Genomic DNA, 16379 nt, shown 5'->3' with positions numbered 1-16379 from the left:
ATTAGTATTTGCCTTTGCCATAAACAAGCTTTGCTCCACAGTCTTGTCTGCTTCAGGTCTGCTGAGCCATGGGACTTAGCTGCCCACACAGGCCTGAGGGTCTGTCCAAACTGGGCCAGATGTGCCCCAGCCTTTCTGCTCCATCACCTCTTTTCCAGATTTAAGTGTCTTGGTGGAACAGAAAACAGGAGATCACTATCTGGAAGAGAATAATTGATATTCTACTGCTGGGCACTGCCTCAGGTCTGCTTTGCTACTTTTTTGACCTCATGGGCAAAATCTCTCTGTTCTGTATTGCAGTTGTTGGTGTAAGGGAGGGCTGAACTTGCATCCGTAGCTGGGTGAAATTTGGACCTACGTGGATATAAGCAGACTGCTTTTGATGCTGATGGCATCTGAAAAAGTCCCGTAGGAAACAGTTGCTCCAGAAAAAAAAGACCTGCCTCAGGCTTCTACAAATCTGCTGCCTTGAAATGGTGAATTAAGATAGAGCCAGAACCAGGAGGAGAAAATCAAAGCGTTAGCTGGGTGAGGGTAAATGATGTCTTCTCTTTCTCATTCAGTTGAGTTTCTGTGTTGAAACTTGTTGTTCTTGACTTCCTGTGGGTTGTCTGGTAAAGAGATGGGGATGTAAGTTTAAGTTTGTCTTTCTCAGTTGCTTTTATGCACGGACACCACCGGAAGGCTAATTTGAAGCCAGAACGAAACCTGTAAATGTAAGAAAAATCAAATGGTGGAATGACTTTTTTAATTGCACAGAGAAAGAGCAGATGCATGACTCGGTTCTACCTCTGAATGACCATGGAAATAAAAAGTTTCTGTTGAAATGAAAGGAGTGAGCTGAAGAGCTAAATATATAAAACCATGAAGGGAAAAGCAATAGGAGTTTATGATCAGATTTCCTTATATTTTAAGTAAATATCTAAGATCAGTGAAATGGCAGGATGTTTGATGTGCTCAGTAGATGGTGCTGACCATGCTGATAACAGCATTTGTGAGAAGTGGAGCTTCTGAGGAAAATATTGTGTTTACTCACTGGAAGCTTTTTAAAAAACCATGAATAATTAAATGAGGAAGCTTTCTGTTTTCTGAGAGAGGAAGAGGGGGATGTGTTTGGGTGTTTCACATTAAATGCAGATTGGCTGAATGGGCTGCAAACCTGCCTTCTTTTGCAGTCTTACGGGCAGGATGCTGTTTGAAATGCTCTCAAGGGATGAGCCTCGTAGCATCACTCCGGGGTTAGGCGTTTTGCTGGTGGAGTCCCAGTGAAACGTCACTGGAGGTGCTGGAGGAGGTGTGCTGATACCCTTAAAGCTCAGCTCAGCACGCAGCTAGGCTGAAGAGAGATGCCGGTTAGGGAGAGGTCTGGCAGTGGGATGTGCAGGCAGGATTTGGCATGGAGATCTGCAGGGCAGCCAGAACAGCTCCCCACACTCAGCATCCCGCAACACCAGCATCCCGAGCGCAGCCCGTTCTCAGCGCAGAGCAAGAGAGACATCTCTTGGCACGATGGGGTTGTGCTCTCCCAGCTGCTCACTCATGGCAGCGTGCCCAGGCGGGACTCTCCGTAGTCACCCGTGGGCTGCTCCTACTTCCCAGCGGGGTGAGCCCAGTGTCTGCATGGCGGGGGGGCTCAGGGCTGTGCTGGGGTGGGTGGTGGTGGCCTGGGAGGAGTGGCTGGCCGAGCCAGCCCAGCATTAGGTCAGCAGATGCTTTGCAGGGATTACAGATTCCTCCCTCTTTCCTTGGAAATAAGGTAGTCTGCGTGTGGGAATGGGTGCAAGTGTGGCTGCACTGATCATATGCCTGCTGCTTGCGCTTTACCCAGAGGCAGAAAACCTTAAGGGCTGAGTTAAAATCTCACTCGCAGAGCATGGCTCATCTCACATTATTAACAGAGTATAAATTAACTTGCCTACTCAGCCTATGGACTGCAGTTGAAAATCAGAGCTGTTCTCACCTCCAGAGATTTATGCGTTTTCAGACTGAGATTTTTGTTTTCTCTGTGCACACATGTGCATGCTACTCACCTTTGGTTAAGACAGCAGTATATGATGGGGTTGTACATTGTCGAACTCATGGCGAGGAGAAAGATTGCAAGATAAACCTGCTGAATGTACTTCTGCTGGTAGATGTCTTCCTTGAAGCTCCCCAGGATGAAGTATATGTGATAGGGCAGCCAGCAGACAGCAAAAATTATCACAACTACCACCATGGTCTTCACAAACTAGGAAGACAAAACCAGTGTGTTATTCCTGGGTTCCCATGTGATCATCTGAGCTTGCTGGGGGAATGGGCAATGCTGCTTTTTTGGGGGGGTATGTTTTGCCCTCCTGAGTGCTCTGTATGGTATGTAGACCTGGGCTGCTATGGCAAGGAAGCCAGTCCTGATGATGGAAACTGGGAACAGGGGAGAGTTAGAGCAAATCGTTTCCCAGTGCACTGAGTGGACTTTCTGCAGAGGAACTGCTTCCAGCTACATCAGAGAGATGTGGTAAGGAAATGCGGTAACTGCTGTTATGCTGAAACCTCTCCACCCTGTCCAGAGTTTTTCCCTGGTCTATCCTGTGACGTGCAGATCACTGGACACCAGGCTTTACTCTCTAAGGACTGCTGGGAACTGGCCCGCTGCCTACCGATGTGAGACTTTCTTCCCTGGAGGCTGGCTGGTGCATGTAGTTCACCATTTTTTTCATACTTGCTGGGTGATGTCCTTTACCCCCGGCCCAAAATATTTTGTCAATCTTTCATGCCCAATCCCACAAGATTTTGTATCAAATGCAAGCTCCGTTTTGGAATTGGAGCCAGCAGGGCTGGTGTGCTGAGGGTAATTATTTTTAAGTTTCACTTCTGACCTTTTTTTTGGCATTAACTTGGTGTTCATAGCGGACTCTGTTAAGGTGGTTGCCTGGAACTGCACTGCTCCACAGAGTAATTCCTATAATGCTGTATGCAACAAACATCACCATTAAAGGCAGTAAATAAATCAACACGATCACTGCAATGTGATACCTGAAAAAGAACAAGAAGCACATTTTCATAGTCAGTATGTCTCTTGAAGGGCTCTTTCAGAAATTCTTTCGGACATGTATGTCTGGCTCCCGTTAACTTCAACCCCAAAGCGTAAAGAAGCAGAAATTTTGCCTACAAACATCGTTACAGGGATGTCTGTAAACAGCAAAAGCTCATCTCTCTTGTGTTGTGATGATTAGTCCTTGGACTGGGTTCACTGCTCTTTCAAGATGGAGTAATATCATTTATCTTTTATCAGAGAGTTACAGTCCATGACCACGTGCGCTGAACTTTGCTATCACACTGCAGTCAAGAAAGAGAGACATCTGAGACTCGTGGCTGTAAAAATACAAACCTTTAAATCACAGGTATGGGAAAAGAATATTCCAAAAACCACAGTGTGACTTGATGAATGTCATAGTGCCAACAGCTTAATTCGGCAACAGTGAAAAAACCTGGATCATGGACTGCAAAATATAGCTGGCTGCTAACAGGGTGCACAAAGTCATCAGGGAAGATTTCTCAGATAGCAAGGAAGGAATATTGCCTGCTTATAGCATGCAGCAAGTGAGCGGTAGTCATTGCTGTGTTTGTGTTGCTGACTGTTTTTATTTGTGTGTGCATGCACAATTCTGTATCACCAACAGGCTACTTGTTACTGCTTCAGCTGAAAGCGCCAGCATCTCCTTTGGCTGTATTTTAGCTCAGCCCTTCCTAGCTTTCCATGCTACCCCACAAGTTTCTGCTGATTCCCCCATGCTGGTGTTTGATTATTTTAAGCAACCACCATTTATGGGGAGGGAGCAACCTGCTCACTCAGTTACAGCAGCTGTCAAATTAACATAAACAGTGTAAAAACTGGGATTAGGCAGGAGGGCTCTGGCACACGCTGCTGGCAATGACCACAAAAGGCTGGGTACAAATGATCTTTCTCAGGATGACAACGCGCTGGAGTTACTCGCCGCATTAGCGAGCGGGGTCAACTGCTTTGCAGAGCGCTGTCGAAATGGGTGTTGGGGCGCTCAGTGGTGTTTGCTCCTTGGGGTGGTTGCAAATACCAAAGCAGTGGCTGCCAATAGAAAAATATTGTATTTGTGAAATGTGGCAAGTTTTTCCCTGCCTGTTTTCCACCCTTCCCGATTGTCCTCAGAGCGGTGCCCCTTTTGAAGGTCTAATACTGTGTGTGAAGCGCGGCAAAGCCCTTTTAGAGATCCCATCCTGGGAGGAAGAGGAGAGGGTGAGAGCCTAAGCTTGAGCACATGGCAAAAAGAAACTTTTAGTCTTGTAGTTTTGCTACTTTGCTGCAAAGTTAACCTGTCACCAGAAAAAAATCCTCTGTGGCTAGGGTTCTTTATTTTGGTTAAACTTCTACAAATTCAGCCCCTTCATATCCAGTATTTCTCAAGGCACTGGCAGTCACAGTAGTGCATAGTTTGGTTTTTTTCCATGTGTTTCTATCATAATTGTACACATTTTTCCTGCTGAAAATGAATTTCCTTTTTTCTGAAGTCTAGAAATCTTGAAGGCTGGTTTTACTCAACTATGAAGGATTTGGAGGACCCCCAGTCAACAGAGGAACCAGTTCTCCATTTCTTTGGGGTTTTTTTTGAGTTTCTTAATATTTCTTTTCCTTGGTATTTGGACCAGCACACGAATGGCCGCACGTGGCTTTTCCTCCCTGGTCTGTACTGCAGGCATCTGTCTCAACAGAGATCCATCACTCAAGATGATTTCTGGGGAGCACTGCTTCCAACTTCCTTTCTAGGAGAGCTACTGACACCTGCAAATCTGAGGCTGTCCAGGGAGATTGAGCTGGTGAAGTGATGTACTGTGTTTGGGAGCTGCTGCTCTTCAGCTGGGGATCCCAGGAGGAGCTTGCCCCATTACTTGCCACATTCAGGACCAGCCTTTCCAGCCCACAGAAGTTTTGTCAGCATGCTGGGAAACTCTTGTTTCATTCCTTCCCAAACCGTGGATGCGGGAGAAATAAACCTCACGCTTTTCATCTGAATGAAATAGTCATCAGTGACTTGTATACAGGTGATTATCTACTATCCCTCCTTCTCAGTCAACAGGAGCCTGGCACACTGTGTTCCCCAGCATGTGCCGTGGGGCCAACCAAGGGGCCCTGGGGGGAAGATCACCCAACATGATGTGAGCCTGACATTACTCTTTGCTCTTCTGTGACCCTGGAGACTGGGGACCACTGACCCCGCCAGTGGCTGAATATGCTGCAACTTGGCCATACTTACATAAAGCTCCTGGAACTTGGCATGTATTAGTGTGAAAACCAGTTAGTTTGGTAATAACTAACCATAGGAGGCATCCAGCTGTCTGCCAGAGATGAAGACTGAGAAGGGAAAAATGTCGCTGGTGCATGGAGCTGGGCAAAAGGATTCACAGTGAAGAATGGACGCGGGGAGTTTAGCACTTGGTTTTGGTTTGAAAAATTGTTTCCATTTCGTTAATCCATTTGTTCCTTTTCCGCAGTTCTTCCATTACTACTTTGTATAAATATGTTTTGCTTGATAAATTTCTCAGACTGCTCTGTGTATCATGTGCTTTGAATAATGATTAATCACAGCAGATCCCCTAAATGCAGGGTATGGCTTGTTTCATCTGTCTGAACAATCTTGCTTTAAAGCAGGAGGAAATTGCTGTGAGGGTTAGGCGCTTTTGGGAACGCAGATGTGTGCCCAGATAAGTCAGACTATAAAACCTTAGGATGTTTGAAACATGCTCCTTTTCCCCGCCCCCCCCCAAAGAGCAGCATAATTTTTAGTTAATTATGTGGCTTCTCAGCATTAAAGATACCCAGTTTCTTCCTGCCTGATGGAGGGAGAGAATCCAAAATCTTTGGAACCAGGATTTATTGCTTGTTTAGAGACTTTTTGTACTGGTTTCTCTTAAATACACTGAGCCCTGTATCTAGGGTTTCTAGATCTTATAACCAGTTTTCAAAGCAGGGAAGGATGGCACACCACCCTTCTTTACCCTGAGCTGAGATCACCCAGTAGCTTTTTCCACAGCTGGCTTAAACTGAGCTTAGATGGGCTGCCCCACGCCCGTATTCCCCTGCTGTGTGGTTCCCCCCTGCCCTCTCTCCCAGTACTGCCTGTAGCCAACAGTTTAGAGATGAAGTGAATTTCCTAATTAACTTTTACACAAATTGGGAGTTTTCTCGTTTCTCTTACGTGAGCTGGTGCTTGGATCCGACGTCATCAGGCCAGACAACGATGCATTTCGTCGTTCCGTTGTCCGTCATGATCTCAGCGTAGAAGCACTGCGGGAAGGCGAGCCCAAATGCCACCAGCCAGATTATCCCTATGATGACTCTGGTGCTTCCAGCAGAGAGCCTGGGCTTGAAGGGATGAATTATTGCCACGTACCTGCAAGAAAAATAGGTAATGCTTTTACAGTTGTGTTGGTAAACTATACAACAAATATAGCAAGTGTAAAAACTCGCCAGGGCTGTATAGTGGGCTTTATTTATAGAGACATTTTGATAGGTTCCATGCTATAAATAATTAGAAGGAGTAAATCCTTTCTGAAGAGAACGACTGCAAGTCTTAGGGCAGAGTATGTTAAATCCATGTGGATGGATGCTTCTGGTGTGAGGTGGAAGCAGTCATCTATGCCTTCTGCATATGGTCTTTGCAATTATTCCACTTACTTTGAATTTTTCTTTTGTTTTTTTCTCTTTTTTAAAAAAATTAATTTTTCTAATGCTTTACATGTTCGATCTGAAATTTCATGCTGTGAACTGTTCATATGAGTTTGGAGTTATGCACTGTCTAATACCATGCCCTTTTCTCCTTCCTCTACCAAAAAAACCCCAAAGACTCTGTTTCCCCCTAATTATGTCAGTCTCCTCTGATGACCCGTATTAGCACAACAGCAGACTGGGGTCATGAGTATCCTTTACCCTGAATTTTTCTCCGCTGATTCTCAGCTGTGGAAAACTCTTGTGCCATCCACCTCTGCCTGTAAATGCTTGAGCACTGTGTTTGCAGTGGAAGGGAAAGGCTGACCCTTCCGTCCCACACCTGCTCGGAGCCCTCACGGCACATCTGAGTATTAGATTACTTACAAGCCCGGGCACTCTGGTTTTAAATTCCCTGTGTAGAAATGCATGGTATTGTAATGAGTACCTAATCAATTATGCATTTCTTGTCATGCTTTCCGTACTCTTTGTCATGGTTGTTATGAAGGCAAAATAAGAGTGGAAAGTGCCAATTGCCTCCTAGTTTTCATATCGAAAATCTGACAAACTCTGTGCAGTCTCTTGGCCAGGCTGCCTGGCCGCGGCTGCAGGACAGACGGCACAGTAAGTAAGCCAGAGCTGCATGGCAGCAGAGCCTTATTTAGCTATAAATTTTTCATGTCACCTTGCTTTTCTTTAGCTCGCCGTAGGCGGTATTATACAATGGTCTAATCCGGCCAGGGAGGAATCAGGGGGTGAATATTCTCCAGAATATTTGCCTGCAGAAGTGCCCAAACGGACGATCTGTGTCTCGGTGAACAGCAAGTCCCGGGTATAACTGATGCCAGCTGCTGTGCTGCCACAGCAGCCTGCGTTGCAGATACCGGAGGTATTACAGGGCTGCTGGGTGGAGGCTTTCCCACTCAGCCAGGGGTGCACCCCTGGGATGAGCCGTGCTCCTAGACAAGCTCCTGCAAGTTGGGAGATTTACCGAATCTGCTAAGATCTGCTGGCTGCTCATGCTGTGTGGCAGGGCTGCCGGTGCCCTCTCGCCGTGCCATACTCCCTGTGATGCCCTAGGATGCTGGGACCATGCTCCCAGCACCTTTCCTCCAGCCCTTGTCCCACACAGACAAAACAAGCTGAATTTCAGACACTCTTGTACACTTTCTGAAGAGGGCCTAGGCAACTTTGCTAACTGGAGTATGAAACCTGAGCTGATAATACTACATTTCTGCCTGGAGCGCTGAGGAAAGCGTGCAGTGGAAACAGCTGCTCTGGCACACACAGCAGCTTGAAATGGGGAAACAGAATGGTCCTGAACCCAATGGTGAGCAATATCGCCAGGGCCTTTTCCATGGCAGACAAAGATGACGTACAGAGCTGTCACTTTTTAGCCTCCTTCCTTACAATAACCTGCTTCAAAAGACATTGTTTTATCGAAGTTAAACAACAGAGCCTGAGTGGACACAAGTTCTCATAACAATAAATGGAAGCTGCGAGTTTCCAGGAGACAGTGTCAAGATCTATTTTAAGGTTAAGCAAAGAATAGCTAAATATGGTTAGCAATGAGATGCCAAGTTTTCTTTCTGATCTGTGCCATGTGACTAAAGAGATTTTTGGCTGTATAGGTGCTTTCACCAGAAGTTCCCAAAGAATGAGAGTAGGGAGACATGAGGACAGACCGAAATGGATTTATTTAAAAAAAAAAAAATACTCTTTGGCAGACCACACGTATAAAATAGCATTTACCAACAACCCTTGATTTAAAGCCAGGAAGAGGAAAAGAGTATTCGAGTCTAAAACTGAGCTGCCATTGCTTCTAAATAGGGATTTGCTTTCATGTGGACAACTGCAGGCTGATAAACACATCGCTCATCCCTGTGCCTACTGGTGAGCCTTCCAGGGACCACAGGGGCCACTGACCTGTACTGTGCCGTATCCCCAGCTCCAGTGTGGGTTTCAGTGGGCGTTACATGCACACGGGCAAAGCCGCCTTTCTCCTGCTAGTTTTTTTAGCTGCTTTGATTTGTCCTTATCGCTTGCTTCCCTGGGTGTGCCGGGGTGACCTGAGCTGTGAGCAGGGATGGGAGTTACGAGAGCAAACCTGGTGACTCATGGAGCAATGCTTTTTGGATAGATCCCGAGGGATGCTGGCTCCGCTCCCGAGGGAGCTGGAAGGGCCCTTCATGGATATGTGTGCTCGATAAAGAATGGAGGAAACCTGAAGGAAACTGCAAAGTCAACAGGAGGGCTTCATAATGAGCCGCCAGGTATTTCTGGACACAGGTTCTGGCTTCCCCGGGGGAAGACCTTCACCCTGGGGTTGCGGCAGGGACACAGGATGAAGAAGTTACGCATGTTCCCAGCGCTAGGGAGCGACTGGAAGAAACGGAGGGAAGACAGGAAGGTGGAGGGAAGAGGGCAGAGACCCTAGGAGGGAGTTTAAGCTCCTCTACCTCTTTTACATGCCATTGCCTTTATGAGAGGACATTCCCATGGACTTTTGGCTACTTTCTAGTAAAAAGAAAAACACTGTTACACTACTAAACAATGAGCTGTAGACACATACAGACTCCACAAATTTAAGCTTGAGTAAAAGAGACTTGGCAGATGGAAAAGAGTATTATGAAAATACCAAATTACCTCAGAAGTAAAAATAAAATCACTGTAATTACTTTCCTCCCTCTTGGAATAAGTCATTCTTGTGAACTATTGGAGCACACTCTGCCATTTCTGATCTGCTTCCCTCTATTTCTGGTGGTTTGCTGGACTCATAAGTGGGATTGTGGATGCTGATACTTTCAGCAGCCTGCAGCGTATTCATATTGCTCCAGCTCTGTCCAAATGACGGGTCCTTCTTGTGGTTTAAAAAAAAAATAAGTTTGCAGGATGACTGGGAAACAATTTATGACCAGTAACGTGGAAACAATAAAATACCAGCCACTTCCACTCATTACAGATTTGGGTGTGATTCAGACGAGGGATAAAACAGCGAAGCTTTCCTTTCATGCCATAACTAGCATCTAACCCCATAGTCTATTTGCCGGGTGCTCCTCCCACTTTGCTGATAAGGCACCTGACACGGTAGGTGGGAGCCAATTGCACAAAGTATTGCAATAATTTTTTCATCACTTACAGTGGATTTTTCGGACCTTATCTTCTCCATTCACTTCTTACCTCTCTGCAGCCACAGCTGTCATGGAGTAAATGCTCACAAACATTGCGGTGATGGGGAACCAGTTCTGAAACCTGCAGAATTCCTCGCCAAAATACCAGACGTTGTGACTGGCGTAAATAAAATTGAAGATGGTATTGAAAGTGGACATCAGCAAATCCGAAAGAGCCAAATTAACGATAAAGTAATTGGTAGCAGTCCTCATTCTCCTGTGCGCAAGAATAATCCAGATGATGGTGACGTTGCCAACGATGGATGTGATAACGATGCAGGAATAGGTGATAGCCCACAAAGCAATTTGCCATCCCGGCTGGGTAAACTGGGTTACCGCCGTCCAATTGCCACTGTCCTCAAGGGAGTCAGCCTGCGAAACGTTGCTAGCATTTAAAATGGAAAATGTGCTCATGGTTTTTCCTTCGGCTAAGTGTAAAATAAAATCTTCTGTCATCTGCTCATTTTCTTGCAGTAGATGCTGGTGTTATGAATCCCCATGCATATGACTAAGTGCCGTTAAAAAGACATCGGGATGACATGTCTCATGTCCGTTCGTCCTGTTTTCCAAGTGATGCAATGCAGTTCCAGGAGGAGATGAGCGATATCGAGGGCCTCCTCCTTGCCTGGCATTTTAACCTGTGCCTGAAAAGCAAAAACTAAAGAACACCTCTCCCCCTTGAGTTTCTTTTTCCTCTAAAAAAGAAAGAAAAAAAGAAGAGGAAAAAAAAGGGAAGGGGAGGAAGTGACCAGCAATATCTTCCTTTAGATTATTTTTAGGGTCAAGAAAATATAAATGGAAATATCATGCCAGAAAACACTTCAATCCAAGTGGAAATCCTTCTTTTTCAGGGCAGTGGTTTTCCAAGGCACCAGGTGTCTGAATCTTCTGCAGCGGGACTGAGGGCATTTGGTTTTCTTTGCCTGTGTAACTGTTAAGTGCAAGGCAGGAGCTGTACTGGGATAAATTCTCTACAGGGTTTAAGGGGACTTTGAAAGGAGGTGGAGTCTCTTGCAGGCAAAAACTAAACAACCAATTTGACATCAAATGAAACATGGCAAAGTGGTACTTGAAACTTCTTTTTTTTTTTTTTTTCCCCCCCTCTCCATTTGTTTTGAAATAACCTCTGAAATGGACATGCTGCTATATCAGGATTTTGCAGGCTTAAATGCAAGGGTAGCTACTTTGCCAGGTTTACCAGTCCTGCAATCCTTGCATTTCCAGGACCCTCCCTGCCTCCCGGCAAGCTCTCAATAGCAAGAAAGAAACAAAATATATTCAGCACAATTTTAGCAATAGCCGTATTTAGTAGATTCGGTATGATTTAATTTATTTAATGATTTAATTTATTAATTATAGCAACATATCCTGCTGGTGCTTGAAGGGTTGCCGGCAAATAATGCCGGGAGAGAGGCCAAACCTGATCTGGGACTTCTAATAAGGCTTCAGTGGGAAGCTGGCACCTAGGATCTCATCTGGAGCTCCAGAAATCCTTCTTCAGCTGCTCTCTAGCACAGAAACATCCAGAGGAGCCTCGGCTCCCAGCCTCCACGCACTGTGATGCTGAGGGGCTGAAAGGGGGAGGCACTCCCCCTTCGGACCGCTGCATCCCCTTTCGCAACATGTGCTGTAGAAACTTACTGACTTCACGCATGCAAGAAGGAATATCTGCTCTTCACAGAAAAGGGGACCTGCTGACCGCCGTCTCTGCTGCTCTTGCTCGCTCTCAGCTTTGCAGTAAAGGACATAAACATAAGCAACATGTCGAGGCTGAGATTTCAAAGAGTACTTGGCACTGGCTGGTGCCTGCTCTGCTGGAAGCTGAAAGCATTTCAGGTATTAAAACCTGTTTTCAGACATTAAAACCAGTTTTCAGAATTCAGAAAGTAACATAAAAGAGAAAACTCCCCCTGTGCGTGTGGCACTGGCACGGCAGTAGTTTTCCAGCTCCCATAGCTGCTGGAGCTGCAGCCATGCCAGGCGCCCCTGTAACAGGGCAGTATTTACTGCTTCAGGATCCTTTCCACCAGCTCAGCCTGAACTCTTTCCTTGCTTCATTAATTCTGGAGGCAGCCTTCAGTTAACCCACCACCTAACCACCTTTAAACTAACTTTAAACTTTAAACTAACCATTCTTTAAAGCAGGTGTTCTCTGATACGGTATTACCCAAATGTTGTTTTTTAGAAATTAATACCTGTAGTACTACATGCAATATCTCTTTGTCCTCCTGACGGTTTTCTCTGCAGGCAATTCCACTCACTTCCCTACCCAGAAACTGCAAAAATACACTTGTATGTATCTTCACACGTGCATTGCAAAGCTGCTCCAGGCTCTTTTTGAAAGTCTTCCACAGACACCTCATTAAACAGCTTATGAACCTTCCACTTTCAGTATACAGTCCAGGGGGGCTGTTCATGATTCGCAATATGAATTCCACAGCTAATAGTGTTCTTCATATTTTTTTCTTCATCCCTCTCAAATCATTTCAAATTCCAAGGTGAATATGAGCAGAAACCTCCATATGCTTAGCTGAGAGCAGAGCTAAAGTGCTTTATCAGTCTTTGTTATAGAAAGCATATAGAACATAAGCAAGCACTTAGAAAAAGGACTGTACTTTTTGATGTTTCCGGGGTGAAACTATAACCTCTCTTGGCTGACTTTGAAGATGGTCAGGTTGCCCATGTTTCCTTGGAAGCACCATTGCTGCCTTCTGAAACATCTGCCCTGGTCCCTGATCTGTTACTCAGGTGATAATCGGAGAGCAGCCACCCTTTGGTCAACATTTCATCATACCAGTCAGCAGGGACTTGCTTTTGTTTATACACACCCACACCTTTTCTTCATTTGCTGGTTGTGCATTGACGGGGTTATCTTCCTGGAGCCCAGCCAGTGATGTAGTGTGGGCTATCGGCCTTTTGACTTGCAAACGAGTGATTCTTTACAAAAAGGCAGGCTCCAAATTCCTCAGGAAAGTTGCACTTGCCTGGGACTACCGGCAAAACCCACCTCTCCAATGATTTTGGAGTTACACCAGGGAAAGGAACTACCTGAGAGCAGGGGGTTTGGGTTTGGCTGGTTTCACTGTTGTTTTTATTATGGGCAAGATTGTTCAAGGCCAAACATTTCCGTGCTGAGTCACCGATCCCAGGTCTGAGCAAAGGGTGAGAGATGCAAACAAAAGATGCAGGTCAGGAAGGGTGAATAAGGTGCATTTTGTATTTTGGAAAAATGATACAAGGTAATACAGGCAGTAGAGGCTTTAATCAGAAGGCACCTTGGACTCTGTTTTGGGAGGAAGAACCTTTGTCCAGGGGAACAGCTCTGAGAGCAGGACGTGAGGACCATGAACACCCACCTTGGGTGGGGCAACATGCAGCCAGACTGCAGCTTTAGCAGCCAGGCTTGGGCTGGAAGAAAGCAGCAGAAATGCTGTTGGTAGCTCTGAAAAGCTTCGGGTCTTTCTGACACTCCTTGGTGCAGGGCTAGCTGCGGGTTCACTTTCCTTTTCTGCAGATCTCCTAAAGCCCTGGGTCAAATGCTCTGCAGACCATGGCTTTTGAAGACTGTCCATGGGATCTACTATGCCTTCTACACACTTGCAACAACTTTGGCAGACCCGGAGGTGAGGGAAGACATGTGGAAGTTGCTGATCCTTAACGTGAACAAAACCACCACTAGCTGAGTCACTGGATGCTCTCAGGAGCAGATGCTGTAAGGCACAATCTGCCTCAATGCTGGCAGAGATGCCAGTTGGAAAACTGCAGCTTTGCGCTGCATCGGGCTGAGGTGGAGAGCACGCAAGCCAGAAGGACCCTCAGCCCCGCAGGCAATTCATAACATCTTACTTTAAACCATTGTTTGCTGATAAACTATACTAATTGTGTCCAGAAATCTTGCCATTTCATTGTCTAGACAGTCTGGGATTCAGAAAAAGAAAAGGATTATTCAGTTATTTTCATACGGTTTCATGATAGGAACCGGTTTTGACGTATTGGCTCAGTTCAGAGCGACAACAACAGGAAAATGGACACTCCTTTTAATCGGCTTCCCCATCCAGCTGGTCGTGCCCTGAAATTTTATTTGCAGAAAATCAGAGCACGAACGACAAGGTAAGGTGTTAGGGAACTCAAGCTAAAACTATTAATTTAGTTAAATACACCAAAAAGGAAAAAACATTAAGTGGCAGGAATGTGTTTGGATGTGAATGACGCCTGTGAGACACAAAGAACATGTGGTAGACTCTAATTCCCAGCTCTTACATGATATGTGATGAGATTTCCAGCCTGCACACCATTGGTAAGTGTCAGAAATATTTGCAAATTTGTCTCCAAACTGAAGCTGTTGATATTTTAAAAGATGAATGCTCTAGGACATTGTATTATGTATTAATATCGGAAATGTTAGAGGTGATGAGCTGTTCTGTCGCTGGCAGGGACCTGGACTGGATTATTTGTTTCCCAGAAGCAGAGTTTAGCACTGCATGAAGGAGCAATGACACTTTTTATAACAGAATTATCCAGGAAAAATTTTTAGGCTTTATTAAAGAGGTTTTGGTAGCAACTACTGGTATGTTGTATGTACCTAACAAAATGACGTGCGACCGACCACTTACAGTTTTACATACACAGCTCGGAGTTTTTCCACAGTCTCTTTACTAGATAACTTAAGAATAAATGCTGCTGCACTTCATCTTCTCTGATACCAGACGCTGATTTTCAATGCCGTCTGTCTCTGCTCTGGGCCAGGATGCAACAACCGACTCTGTGACAGTTGTCTGCCACTTTGAATGAGACTTTTTTCCCTGAGGAAAATAGTCCTTTGTGGGAGAGGAGTGCAGCGCTGCCAGCTTGAAAGGGCTTATTTCATCTCGTAGGCATGAATGGTGTTTGCAGTTCATGATCGCTCTGTAAGATGCAACACTGACCCACTGTCATGGCAGCGGGACGTGGATAAACATCGGCGTAGGCAGAAAATGGGGCCAGTGCAATATGCCCATTAACTGTTGCACTTGAGCCGTGTTATTTGCAGGACTGGACCCTCTTTGCACGGGTAATTGCCTGGGTGTTGTAATGAAACGTAAATGCTCTGGTATTACTTAATTGTGCTGCTATAGGGCATAGGGAGTCTGCTTTGCAATGTTATTAACCCAACTGAAAAACCCAGCACCCAGGTAGCAGCCTTGCATTTATGCAAACCTCATGGAGTTCCACAAGGCCAAGTGCAAGGTCCTGCACATGGGTCAGGGCAATCCCAAGCACAAATCCAGGCTGGGTGAGGAGTGGATTGAGAGCAGCCCCGAGGAGAAGGACCTGGGGGTATTAGTGGATGGAAAACTTACTGTGAGCCAGCAACATGCGCTCGCAGCCCAGAAAGCCAGCGGTGTCCTGGGCTGCATCCAGAGCAGTGTGGCCAGCAGGGCGAGGAAGGGGATTCTCCCCCTCTACTCCCCTCTCATGAGACCCCCCCTGCAGTGCTGTGTCCAGCTCTGGGGCACCCAGAACAAGACAGACATGGACCTGTTGGAGTGGGTCCAGAAGAGGCCATGAAGATGCTCGGGGGGCTGGAGCACCTCCCCTGTGAGGACAGGCTGAGAGAGTTGGGGGTGTTCAGCTGGAGAAGAGAAGGCTCTGGGGAGACCTTATAGTGGCCTCCCAGTACTTAAAGGGGCTACAGGAAAGCTGGGGAGGGACTCTTGATCAGGGGGTGTAGGGATAGGATGAGGGGTAAAGGTTTTAAACTGAAAGAGGGCAGATTTAGATTAGATATGAGGAAGAAATTCTTCCCTGTGAGGGTGGTGAGACACTGGCACAGGTTGCCCAGAGCAGCTGTGGCTGCCCCCTCCCTGGAAGGGTTCAAGGCCAGGTTGGACGGGGCTTTGGGCAGCCTGGTCTAGTGGAAGGTGTCCCTGCCCGTGGCAGGGGGTTGGGACTGGATTATGTCTAAGGTCCCTTCTAACCCAAACCAGTCAGTGATTCTATGGATTTTTGCCCACGACATTAAATGGCACTTGCAGAGGTTTGTGGCTCTGTGTGTCGCTCTGGGCTCCTGCACCAGCGTTCGGTGGCTGCTTGAGCAGCGACGTATTTTTTCCTGATGTCTCCCGCTGTGGGGTTAGTCCTGAACGAGCAGCCCGGCATCTGCAAAGGAGGGAAAAAAAAAAAAAGGGGGGGGGGGGGAAGGGGCGAAAAAAAAAGGCGGGGGGGGAAAGGCGGAAAAGCCGCAGCCGGGAGCAATTCAGAGCTTTCCCTTCGCTTTCGACGTCCCTCCCCCCTCCGTGTTGTTTCTCCGCCGGGCGCTGTGCCACCCCTGGGCACCCCCTGGCGTGACACCCCCCGTCCCTCCCCGGGCCGGTCCCGCTCCCGGAAGCGGCGGCGGCCCCGGTCCCGCCCGGCGGGGCGGCCGCTCCCTCCCCCGGGCACAGGCCGCCGGGAAGCGGAGGGGAGGGACGCGGAGGGGAGGGCGGGCGGCGGCAGCAGGTGCTGCGGGGCGGGAG

The 16379-nt window shown here is 46.8% G+C and overlaps 1 protein-coding gene across 1 annotated transcript; it reads right to left on the bottom strand.

The window, feature by feature from the left end:
* Positions 1-2026: 2026 nt before the first annotated feature.
* TACR2 (tachykinin receptor 2) lies at positions 2027-10308 on the bottom strand. Its single transcript, XM_074875708.1, has 4 exons — positions 9896-10308; positions 6207-6401; positions 2856-3012; positions 2027-2227 (listed from the first exon to the last, which is right to left on the bottom strand). The coding sequence occupies exons 1-4, from the start codon at positions 10297-10299 to the stop codon at positions 2027-2029; spliced, it is 957 nt and encodes a 318-aa protein (XP_074731809.1). The 5' UTR covers positions 10300-10308.
* Positions 10309-16379: the final 6071 nt, after the last annotated feature.

This window comes from Strix uralensis, chromosome 7, assembly GCF_047716275.1.
Source record: "Strix uralensis isolate ZFMK-TIS-50842 chromosome 7, bStrUra1, whole genome shotgun sequence".
NCBI classification, from domain to species: Eukaryota; Metazoa; Chordata; class Aves; order Strigiformes; family Strigidae; genus Strix; species Strix uralensis.
The sequence above is the reverse complement of the archived record's forward strand: the minus strand, read 5'-3'. Positions and strand labels throughout refer to the sequence as shown.

Excerpts from the sequence above, each read along its gene's own strand:
- TACR2 (XM_074875708.1), bottom strand. The coding sequence starts at position 10,299 with ATGAGCACATTTTCCATTTTAAATGCTAGCAACGTTTCGCAGGCTGAC. Across the intron at positions 3,013-6,206 it reads GGATCCAAGCACCAGCTCAC|GTATCACATTGCAGTGATCG; the intron begins GTAAGAGAAACG and ends GTTCTTTTTCAG. Across the intron at positions 2,228-2,855 it reads AAGTTAATGCCAAAAAAAAG|TTTGTGAAGACCATGGTGGT; the intron begins GTCAGAAGTGAA and ends TTGTCTTCCTAG.